At 40.8% G+C, this 12,312-nt stretch overlaps 1 protein-coding gene across 1 annotated transcript; it reads right to left on the reverse strand.

Moving 5' to 3' along the window:
* Positions 1 to 1,881: 1,881 nt before the first annotated feature.
* LOC137880211 (vacuolar protein sorting-associated protein 26B-like) lies at positions 1,882 to 11,573 on the reverse strand. The gene is made up of 6 exons (XM_068721422.1): positions 11,235 to 11,573; positions 9,426 to 9,582; positions 7,561 to 7,725; positions 7,270 to 7,445; positions 7,039 to 7,181; positions 1,882 to 5,546 (listed from the first exon to the last, which is right to left on the reverse strand). Exons 1-6 carry the CDS (start codon positions 11,455 to 11,457, stop codon positions 5,409 to 5,411), a joined length of 1,002 nt encoding a protein of 333 aa, XP_068577523.1. The 5' UTR covers positions 11,458 to 11,573; the 3' UTR covers positions 1,882 to 5,408.
* Between the last annotated feature and the right edge of the window lie 739 nt (positions 11,574 to 12,312).

Genomic DNA, 12,312 nt, shown 5'->3' on the forward strand with positions numbered 1-12,312 from the left:
CTGTGTCTTGAATTACATAAATAAAAAAATTAAATAATCTCTGTTTTAAGCTCTTGTTTCAGAAACCAATATTTTACCGTTTTTGCACCGTAATCTTGAAGAGGGCCCTTAGGCCATGAACAGAAACAAGTATTTGTTACCAGTTTTAACTTGACTTATTTACAGATTTACACAGGACATCATATTTTGAATGGACACTTAGGCCATGTACTGTATTAGAGTTTAAAAGTATTGAATTAATTTAACTTTGAGGGCATCAGATACAGAGATACTTTTGTTGCCAGTGTAATGTCAAACGTTTAACTGTTTAGTTGTGTTGTGCATTTCTTCTTGATAGAAAATGAGTTTGCTATGGCACATGGGGTCTTCTGGTTTTCTTGCACTGTAACTGATTGAAAACTACATATTCACTTTTGTTGGGCCCAGTTATATTTTTCAGTATATGGCCGACAATAATACAAAATTAAAAAAAAGAGTTTGGCCACCCCTGCCCGACACTCTTCATATATCACAGGAAATTATTCCAGACCTGCTGCTGTAATGAATCCTGCTAGTGCTAGCCCAAGCTCCACTTTGTGTCCCCCCTGGAGGCAACAGAGACCCGCGGTCTCCAAGGAGACCTAGCGGTGGGGACTGTGGAATCCTTCGTCCCAGACACTCATCAAGCTTCTCCAACACCTTCTTCCACAGAGGGAGCAGCAGAGGACAATGGCTGTCCTGGGTTAAAGACATTCTGTAGAGTCAAATAATATCAATGTACAATCCTATTGTGAGTTTACTCTCGCATTGAGACAATGAGTACTTCTTCCTCTAATCACAGACACAAGGGATTTGAGATGTGCCAGTTGACAATTGAATCCTCCCCCTGTATTCATTCAGGAACAAGTTCTCGTACGTTCTTTCTACAACCAACGAATCCTCGAAAGCAGCGTGTCAACCCGACTTTTTTTACCATCAATATTTATAGATTTTTATCCCCCATTTTAGCTCCTTAGTGTATTTGTTTGTCTGTATGTTACTGTGTTTCTCTGCTTACAAGCTGTTCCTAACCAATTGTCATTGATCAATAAAGTTGTATTGAAGTTGGAGTTAAATAAGGCAGATCAAAAATGGTCTTTACTGACACAAACTATTTCCTTCTTCTCCCAGATGATCTGTAGCTCATGAGGACATTTGATGCAAACCTGCCCTCTAGTGACAACATCTGTTCCACACAGGGAGAATTATTCTGCATGGCCATCAATGTGCCATTTTATTGAGGACAATCATGAGGCTTTTTAACTCACAATTCTATGTAAAAAAACAAAAAAACAACCAAATAATTCCGACACATTTGAGAATGCTCCCATCACTGATTGAACATGCAGCAATCAACAGCTCTTCATCAAAGACAAATTCTTCTTAGTTGTTTTCTTTGTTTACAGAAACAAGAGTTGTTTCCCTTTTATTCATGTATTTAAGTCTGGTTTCAATGGGTCCATTCAGAGATCTAGTTAAGATTCAGATCATTTTAGCTGGAACTGGTTTTTAATCAAACACTTTTATTATTCTTTTAAAAATTTTATAATATTGTAATGATCACAATTGATATTTTACATTTGAAGTTGTTAGTTGTATGTCTATTGAAACATGTATGGAGACAGGACTTTAAATACATTTTAAAAATCGAGTTAATATGTAAGACTGTCTAACATTTTCAATTTGAGGTTTTTAGAAGGAAAATATGCAAAAAATGACCTTGTGACTGCATTCATGTCATGTTAGTGAGAGAAAATTGAGCCTGGGGCACAGACGATCATCTCGTGTCCTGAAACAGTTGATGTGTGAAGTCTGAACAGTGGCAGACCCGGGAAGAAAATTACAATTAACAGAGAGGAGATGCGTTTTTCAGTTACTCCCTTTTAATTCAAAGTAAAACAGGAATATATAAAATGATTAAAATCCACATTTATAGACAGGGAGATCATATATGACATGAAAATAAACAAAAAGCGTAAGAGGGTTGCATTTACATTGTGCATCTACACTGTACATTTCATCATTCTCTCCTGTTTCGATCTCACTTTACAAACTGGGTTAGTTTGGCTGCTGTGTGTCTGTACCAGTACTGCAACAATTACAACCACAGCCACATAAGAGTGAAGCAGGAATGGAGACGGATTCTTGTAGGCCAACCAGGAAGTCAGCACTGGTTCCCTCCACAAAAAGCCATTGGATCGGATTGTTGCAGAAAATAAGCTCTGTGGCAAACAAACGTGAAGTTTGAATGCAATCACCAAAAGCAAAAGGCTAACATTAGGCTATAAAGGACCTCCACCACGGTCACATGACGTCACATCACCACTGCTAAGATAAAGGAGGACGAGTGTTCTAGTGATTCATTTAGACTCTTGTTAGCAACCGCCTTTTTTAAGACAATTAAAAGCTTCTAAATTCACCAGACGTGTATTTACTGAAGTATTTATGTTGTAAAACAAAACGTTTAAATCTCTTCAGCTTGTGTTAACCACAGACATTATTTCAGGCATCCAACCAAAAACACATTTTTAAAAAACCCATGGACTTTGAGACGAGGGAACAGGAAGTGCAAAAAATGCTGACTCCCCTTTGCAGCACTCTATAAAAGAACAATGAAAAAAGACATAATTCAAAACTTGCTTTGGGTTTCTTGAATGGTACCGTTTTGTTTTCCTTCAACAGATCTCAGAGGTGTGATATTGTATCAATGGAGGGAACAAAGGACGCCGGACATAATGCAGAACACATTCACTACAACTTAGAAAAGTATTATCAGAATTTTCCATGCCCCAAAAATCTGTATTTCACTTCATTTTCTTGTTACATCAGTTTGTGTGTGCCATGGATGAGAAAGGTGGGTTCATGTCTCTTTGTTTTCCAGTGGCTAGTAGGACCGAGATGTCAGTAGATGTGAATCTTATAGTTAGTAGGGATTAAACCGCATCTCTCTAAATACATGACAGACATTTTCGCCCTGCTCCGTACGCGCCAATTACACCACAGTTTGTGTTTACACACCCAAACAGCCAGAGTACCAACTGGATGCTAGCTGGATGCTAGCTAAAAACTGTGCTTGCGCTCAAGTAGAAACATTTCCCCCCGGGTGTTTTTGTGCCCCGTCGCGTCTCTACATTGACTCTACAAGCGTGTCGTGTTCCCTCTACAGAAATGTTCAAAGTATATAAAGTTAACCTACAATATCATGCATGCTAAGCACAACCCAACCTTAACAAGACGCTGCCTCCCATTCGCTAACTGAGTGACAGTGGTAATAACTGCTCGGTAGACAGAGAGCACAATTTGATATGTTTTAAAATAAATCTGGATTTGGGCTATGAAAAGATGACTGAGCTGTTAACATATTAAGCTAGAAATCAGGGTTGAGCTCAGCCATTAGCAATGGAGAGTATTGTCATTTTTTGCAAAGGGGTAGGCAGGGTGCAAAAGAAATATTAATAGCCCTGGGGAGGGCCACCATCAATAAGATGCCAAAGGAAGAATCTCTAATGAAGGAAAACTGTCCCCCCTTCGTCAAGCTACAGGAATCAAAATAAAAGTGTCTAGTCGGCTCATATCAGCACGTTAGGTGGGCATCTCCTATAATCTAGCAGTTACCCGAACAGCAGTCTGTCGACAGTGGACGTGTCGCTTCAGCACAACAGCAGCATGCTAAAAGCTGACCTTCCTCTGCCCGTAAAAGTATGGAATATAAAAACGTCTAAAACTTTAATACGGACACACAGTGAGAGGTTTTTTTGCAAAGCTGCAAAGCGAGAGCTCGTCAAGCAGAACAGGGTGAGGAGGACCGACGGGGGGGCTGGGTTCAGATCCAGAGCTTGCCACCTCGCACCCACTCGTTAAGCGAGCTCTTGTTCAGGATGGAGGAGATGTATTTCAGAGAAGGAAGCTAAATAAAGTTATCTACTGAACAAAAAACCTGACTATGCTCGTTTTGAAAACAAAGACTTTGAAAGAGTTGCATTTCGTTTTCGCTTTAACATTAATTAAAAACCTTCTTGGCACAAAAACCTTTTTTTTTTTTTTTATTTATTTCATGAGTCTAAATAGGAAGGGGGGGGGGGGCATAGCAGCACACTGTGGCAAATCTTCTCTAGTATTGCACTGAAACATTTTGGCAACAAACCCTTAGGCACAAAGCTAACTAACCACACAGGGCCGTCGGTGCCGACAGCTCATTATGGGACAGTTGAACATCAGAAATACATATCTGTCCTCTTACTTGTAGATCTATTTATCAATCTATGGATTGTTTTGGTGTGAGTCGCTGAGTGTTGGAGATATCGGCCGTATAGATGTCTGCCTTCTCTCCAATAGAATGGAACCATACGACACTCGGCTTGTCATGCTCGAAGCGCCAAAAATATACATTTCAAAAATATTTTACTTTTCAGAAATTCTGACCGTGTATATTTTTTGCCGCTTTCATCACCACAAGCCGAGTGCCGAAAACAATGTAGATTGATAAATAGCACTAAAAGGTAGGAGGGTAAATATATGTCTTTGATTTTTGGGGTGAGACTGAAATAAAAGCATCTATGTCGCCTTTCTCACTAAACACAGGTGTAATACTGTCCATGTTCGATGTGAAGTGACACCATGAGCCCAGTTCAAAAACAGCACTGAGAGCAGGAAAAAAAAAAAAAGCAGAGTGAGACCGATAGTGCAAATAAGAAAGCAGAGCTTCTAACTGTCGGAGATGGCGATAGCGATGGAAGAAAAGTGCCACGTCCAGATTAGCAGCAGTGGCCGACACCGAGCCCCTCACCACCGGATGCATCGAACGTGGAGAACGCTGGTTAAAAAATGTGGAGTTTTGTTCAAAAATAAATACTCTACAGTCATACCCTTTTCTGATGAGAGTCTCGGAATGTATGAAAATATTTCACGCGTTGTCTTATACAAATATGTAAACACATCTCCTTTCATTTAGAGTGTTTTTAAAGTCTTGTACATATTTTCTCTGTCATTGCTTGTTTTTTTTAATAACCAAATTTGTTGTTAATTAAAAGCAAATGAGAGGGGCATGGCAATGAATCTTAACTAAATGAATGTCACAGTCTTTTGAGGTGACATACGGAGATGTACTGTAAGTTCCATCATTAACCCACATGTTTAGAAACCTACTGTTTCTTCCAGCCAAGTAAGTAGTTAGAGGGAAAGGTTGTTAGAAATACACCCGTGGTGGCTCTCATACTGTACATTCTCTCTCTCTCTCTCTCACACACACACACACACACACACACACACACACACACACACACACACACACACACACACACACACACACAAACATTCAGAATTGGCCGACAGCTTTCGCGTCACGTTCGCTCCGGCACTCACAGCGCGTTGGGTGAGGTGCATGCTGGGCTTTAGCTGTCGTCCTCTTCGTTGCTCTGGGTCTGGGTCTTCTCCGGATTGGAGGAGCCTTCGAAGCGCTGGGAGGCAATGATGGCCTGGTGAGACATGCTCTTCCTCACGATGTCGCCTTTCCTCCACAGGGTGATCTCCTGCAACACGACACAAGAAGAATGATACACGACATGGTGGAGGGGGACGTCTCCATGGTGATGACTCACATCTGACCTGCTGGGAACTGTGACTGACGGTCATAATGAGCCTAACTCATAGATTATCTGACAAAACGACACCCACGAGAGAAGCTGAATGACAACATATTCCCCTCAATGATTGATTAAGGTCAGCAGTGTGCATGGTTAATGACGTATGCTGGGTCAACTAGCTGAAGGCCTCTATTGTAAAATGTCAAAGTGTTAAAATGTTAAACTTTGGGAAATCAGAACAGCCTTTTTTGAAATTTTGAGTGTTGCAGCCTCTAAACGGGCAATTAAGCACCATCAGTGTGCGTCCACCAAAAGAGCTGCCACCGACATGCTCATTCACCAGCCCGTTCTCAAGAAGATCATCTTAAACCCACCAACAAGGTTTTCACAAAGATTGTGACGCTCAGCGATGTGTTCTTATTTGGGATTCATTTTTAGGACAGAATCTACGCACACTGGCAATAATTGGTTATTGCGTTTTCTTCCATTCCACAGTTGTATAATATATGAATCAAATTACAAGAATATTTTATAATCCTTTTCATTACAGTGTAAACTGCTTATAGTGATCATTGTTACAGTGATCAGCTGCTTATATGGATCAAAAAGCTCATTCCTATACAAATGCTGTTTAAATAATTCACTTATAATCTAGTAGTCCGCTGACGGTGTTCATATTCTTTTTATTTTCTTTGTACATGACAACATATAGAAAAATACTATATTCAATACAATACAAACTTAGGCTTAGCAGCCTGTTTGCACTACTGATGTATTTGTAAACAGCACAATACTGTTTGGGTTATAAGCTTAATATAATTTGAACTACAGTAAGCTATGTTTTATATACAGTAATGTACCGTATTGTAGTGTATTTCAAATATACACAGAAAACATCCAAAAATGTATGTAATGTTATTTGAAGTGTCTGACAAGATTCTGGAGAAGACCCTGCAGGGAAATAAACCGTCCTGTCTGTTGGTTATTGTGTCCAACAAAGTCTCACTCGAGGAGACGGCTCGTTCTGAAATGGAGAGGCAACTTGTTGCCAGGAGACAACGGTGGAAACGTGACTGAGTTGTAGAGAGGAGAGCCGGTGCTGTCACAGTTTGTTGTGATGGAGGACAGGAAGCGTAGTGTCATGGCTGAATATTTAGCTGATTTCAACAATGTGGATGAGTCCTCTCACTCGTGCTAGATTTCACCAGACTTCTCCTCAGGGTCCTTAATGTTGTCAGGCATTTATATTAACAATATGAAACTGTCAGTAGCAACAACAAGCAGGTTGAAAAATACTTTTTAAATTACACATCTAATAGGTGGTGGAATTAACTATTATTTTCATCATGGATGTAGTGTTTACTTTCTCGATGAATTGTTTAGTCTACTAAATGTTGAAAGAACATATCTCAGGGCCCCTGGTGACATGAAGCCGTACCTGCTGTTTGAAATAGCGCCTCTCCTCCTCATCAATGAGGACCAGGTTGAGGTAGTACCGCACCGAGAACTTCTTGTTGATGTCCCTCATGGTGGGCGTCATCTCATAGCCTGCTAGAAACAGCCTGATGGGGATGGACTCTCCTGCGGCACAAGAAGGCAGACACAGTGTGGGACAAATGGACTGGCAGTAGAGACACGGCTCATAACCCCATGGAGGCCTCGTCGTTACCTCTGACAGGCGCACCGTCCATGATCTCATACTTGGCTATGGTGTCGTTCTCGTGGTAGACGTTCGGCCCCGTGCCGGTCGTCTCCCGCTTGATGATGTCAATCTCCATGTGTTTGATCTTGATCCTCACCAGCAGAAAGTAAATCTTCCCCACGATCACATCTTTAAGGTGATACCTGCGAGGGAAAAAATGATGTTGTCTGTCAAAACCAAACACCTGCTTTTCTCAGGAAAACGGGTCGAATTAACAGGTGGAGCACTTCGGATGGAGGAGAAGGAAATCATTCATACTTGGATTTATTGTACTCAAACTCTATGTGCAGACAGTCCTCGATCCCCACTTCCATCTTGATGGAGGAGTTGAGCTCGGGGTAGCTGCTGAGTGTGTGCACCACGATGTCCAGCTCTTTGCTGATGTCGTTCAGTCTTCGGCTCACTGTCGCCCTCAGGAAGTAACTGGAAGAGAAAAAGGTCAGATGGCGATGAAACAAGGAAGGGCTCCACAGTGAGGGCTGCCCATTGGCCAACCGATTTTTAACAAAGAGGGATAGCAAACAGCAAAACATTCACTCCAAAATACTTCTTCTTTTTTTTTTTTAAATATCTGTGATATATAATAGTGATATTTAAATATTACGCAGTCAGAACCAGACAACGCATGATGACTGTTTTCAATGATAAAAGATCATGGAAGCAGCTGTACCACTGGTAATTTGTATACCAGGAGTTAAGGATGGACACGTTAACTGGTCACACTTAACATTCTACTTCTGTAAAGTATCAGATAAAACACAAACTACAAAGACTTTTGTTTGGGTACTGTAATAAATAAAGCCTTTATTCTTCTACGTCACATTGTTTAATCATTATATGACACATAAGTGCATAGTATCTTATTCACCCAAAATATTAGGTGACTCAAAATGAAAACCATAGATTAGTTTTTCGGCAACCAAAAGCTGATGCCTGGCATCCCGCGTGGCAACCACTTTAAAAAGTTAGAGCTGAGCCCTGGTACCTAACACTGCAATGGGTTAGACTGTGCTGCTCAAAACATAACTCTCAGCAGATGCTGGATGGATGAAAAACAAAGATAAACTTGATAAGTTTAGCCAGAAGAAAGGCCAAGTTGTTACGAAAAAGGTGTCTTCCCTTCACAGTGGCCACATCAGGACACGTCCCACACACCTGGTCAGCTGTCAGGGTTATTGTTGAGCGTCCAGACAATCATATTAGAGGAATACTTCAGCTTTTTGGGAAATGAGCCGATTCAGTTTCATGCCAAAAGTTAGATTGATAGCACCCTCATGTCTGTGTGTTAAATATGGAGCTACAGCCAGGAGACTGTTAGCTTAGCTTAGCACTGGAAACAGGGGGGAACCGCTAGCCTCTCGTTAACATGTTGTATCTCATTTGTTTCACAATCACGGTGGTTTTACGGGTGGTGGTCAAGAAACAGCCCTTCACATGAACCCACACAACAAATATGAGAGTTGTATTAATATTGTCATCGAACTCTTGGCAAAAAGCAAACAAGTGTATTTCCCAACATGTCAGACTATTCCTTTAACACGTTAACATTAGCTTAGCATGTTAGCATGTTACATTTAAACAACCACACGTGTTTTAACATTAGGGGTGTGAAATCTGTCAGTCTCTCACAACGTGATTTCAAAGTGGATTCCTTACATAGGGTGCTAATGTTAGGACCGACTCCAGTGTGCGCTATAAAAGTGTTAAAAACAAAGTGAATTGTAGACAAGATGATGGAGTTTCTATATTCGAAAAAGTTGGATCAACTGATTGCTTTAATGTAAACACACAAAGGTTTATACAAAGTTTTGTAATTCTCAGTGACTTCAAAGATAACAAGTTGAGGTTATAGAACAAATGAAAATGCCTCCTGTTACATAAATAAAATTGGTAGGCTAAGAGGAGCTGCCTCTTTAGTTCTAAGAATTTTGCCAACTTAAAAAATAAATTGTACACAGAAAAGATGGTATTTTGTGTGATTTTTCAACATCCATTCAGAATCTTAAAAGAATCTTCATTCTTACATTTAAAAAACATTAAATTTGAACCCTGTTACGATGCTGAAATTCCCACATCACAAACATTGGAAGTAATCCATGCACACCTTGCACAGCAGAGCCTACCGTAGCTTGACGTTCTGGCCGGTGTAAGACTCGTAGGGTTTCTCCACATGCGTGAACTCAAAGTCAAACGTCTGGGACTGTGTGAGCTCCCCCGGCCGAGCCAAGTCTTTCACGAGGGACACAAACTCATGGTGGTTCCCCCTGTCATAGTACAGCTCTGTAGGAGACAGGGTAACGGCATCAGACAGCTTTCATACATTGTAGTGAGGAGTTTGCACAAGCTTTTTATTCATAACAGAAAAAAAACTATCGTTGCACTCAAATCCATTCAAACTGTTTTACCTGAAGTACTTCTGGACTATTGACTGTTCTTTTTTTACAAAGGCTGCCATTTTGCCCTTCTACTCCTGATCCAAAGTACTTCTGCTTCTTTTTTACTTGGAGAGAAATGGCGGTGGACAGAAAAAGGGAAAGGGAGGGTTTGCAGCACTGATGAAAAATGTCAAGATGTATTTATGCTCTCATGGTGCGGACAGGACGAAGTAAGAGGAACTCCCTGCTGCTGCTGCAAACTCAGCTTAACTAGGCTCACTGCGTTGATGAAGGACAAAAGAAGTTTGAACAGAACTTTAAAGGCAAACAAGCTGCAGATAGACTGAATGAGGGGCTGTTCCCCTTAATCCAGTGGGCCCTGAGGCCGGCTTTACAAAGAGCAACCTTTGTGCAATTTGTTGCAGATTTGGTTTTTAATCGTCTTACTTCAATAAATCAGGGTGTGTCTTATTCAATGCACTCTATCTTGACAAAAAGATACCAAAGTTCAACAGTAACCTTTACAAAGTTGTTGCTCCTGGAAACAAGGCATCAGCTTTAGGTTGCTGAAACTGAAGATATGGTTGCCATTTTTAGTCACCTCACATTTTTGTTACACGTCAACCCTTACTGTCGAGTCTTGAAGTTGAATGATTTCACATGGTGGAGTCTTCAGACTGGTTTACAGGAACACAACAATGTAAAGGCACCCAATCATCTCTTTGCATATGTAAAGGGAACAGAAGTATTACTATCCAAATATACTTTAAGTAGCCTGACAAAAGGAGTAGTACTCAATATGCAGCTGAATGGTACGACACCTGGCAATGTTAGATGTATATATATTATAACTGGGTTACTATCACTAATGCATTTAACAGCATTTTCATGTTGTGGCTGTTCAAGGTGGAGTTTATTCAGTAACAAACTACATTTTTATAAATGGATGTTTTGTCTGTAAAACATTAAAGTGCTAAGTAACCATAGCTGTCAGATTAATGTAGTGGAGTAACAAATGTAACATGTTTATCTGCATAGCAGTGGGAGATAAGTAGCAAGTATTAAAAACAATTCAATGCCGGTTCCAGTTTGTTTTGTATGTGGTTTGTATCATTACGTGTGTTCAACATCGGGTTGCTAATAACAGCGCAACAGCAACTTATATGTTCAACCTGCTACTAGTTGCATTATGTGTAAATCCGCCGTAAACTAGTTACTATTGTGATCTGACAGAGAAGCGACCTGTTTTAAATTGAAAAAAAGAAAAACATGGGGTCAAAGGTCAATGAGACAGCTAGCCAATGGCTGGTGCGTCAGCTGACGTTAGCTTGCACCCACATCTGTCACGAGACCCGACACTTCTCAAACTGACACTTGTTACCACAGCGGGCCGGTGTGACGTTGAAGTGGCTCACGCGCTACTCGTATAAGATGCATTGAATAAAGTACACGGAAGGGTTAGCGCCTGTAGCTAGCTCCCCGACGTCTCCTCCTCGTACTTTGGCTACTTCTCTCTGCAGGCTCAGAGTGAAACACGCAGGCCCGCGAGCCGCTCACCTATCTGGCCGATAAACTCGATCTTGACGCCGTTGTGCTCGAGCCTCTTCCCCGGGTACTTGAGCGTCACGTTGACTTTCCCCGACACAGTCTCCCCGTCGTAGAAGAGAAAATACTTGTCCTTCCTGCCGTCTTCGCTCTTATGCTCTGCTTTCTTTCTCGTCTCGGCGTCATTCAGAACTACATCGATGTCCGCACTTTGACCAAACCCAAAGAAGCTCATCGCTGCTGGTCAGCTGTCACCGGGTCGTACTGAGAAACACCTGTAAAACACTGGAGCTCCTTCTCGTTTGGCTGTGAGACGTCCAGCGTTTAAACTGCTTCCCAGATTATTGAATATTTTGAGTTACAACCGGTTGAGTGCGCATGCGCGGGCAGTCACGTGAAGGAAAGCTGTATTTATCAAACGTTTTTTTTCTTTTCTTTTTAAAACGTTTGATACAAACTATACTCTCAGTGATATAGTAACACAGCAATACATTGTTGAATGTGTCCATTTCAAATACCGATAACTTTTCTACAATATGTCTGCACATTTTTGGCGCAGTATCATCAAGCGGAAGAAATAGTCCCTCTGAGTGAACAACAGTTTTGTGATGGCAGCGCTTCGCCACTAGAGGGCAGAGTTCAACAACAACAGGAGGCGGATTATCTCTCTTTTGTTCCTCTTCACTTCAGGTTTATGCATCCCTGATATTCTATGCCATTATTCAGTATTTTAACATTTCCATAACAAAATAAAACCTCCCCCATATTACAACCACTGCATGTTTTGTTTTTTTCAAATTCTTGATACGATGAAAAAGCTTCTGAAACTTTAAAATGGTTTCCACTGACAAACAGTGCAAACAGCAACACTGACTAGTCAGTACCACATATATGCACCAAATATACATAACATTAGCCAGTCAAAAAAGCCAACACCATTTGGCCACATGTTTCACAAACATGCAATGTTAATGTTTTTTCTTCTTTTATTTTCACTGGCATTAGTGGCTCGGAAATCTACTTGCCAAAAGTAAATTTTTACTTGCCCCTATAGAAAGTATTTTATAAATTAGTTAAATTATTGTTATAT

Source organism: Cebidichthys violaceus, unplaced genomic scaffold (genome assembly GCF_023349555.1).
Source record: "Cebidichthys violaceus isolate CVI_PGR_0920_01 unplaced genomic scaffold, fCebVio1.0.p SCAF_27, whole genome shotgun sequence".
In the NCBI taxonomy this organism is placed as follows: Eukaryota; Metazoa; Chordata; class Actinopteri; order Perciformes; family Stichaeidae; genus Cebidichthys; species Cebidichthys violaceus.

What these genes read in the sequence shown, in the direction of transcription:
- LOC137880211 (XM_068721422.1), bottom strand. Translation starts at nt 11,457, where the DNA reads ATGAGCTTCTTTGGGTTTGGTCAAAGTGCGGACATCGATGTAGTTCTG. An exon ending in GGACGGTGCGCCTGTCAGAG is followed by an intron (nt 7,182 to 7,269) that starts GTAACGACGAGG and finishes CTTGTGCCGCAG; the next exon opens with GAGAGTCCATCCCCATCAGG. An exon ending in GGCGCTATTTCAAACAGCAG is followed by an intron (nt 5,547 to 7,038) that starts GTACGGCTTCAT and finishes GTCGTGTTGCAG; the next exon opens with GAGATCACCCTGTGGAGGAA.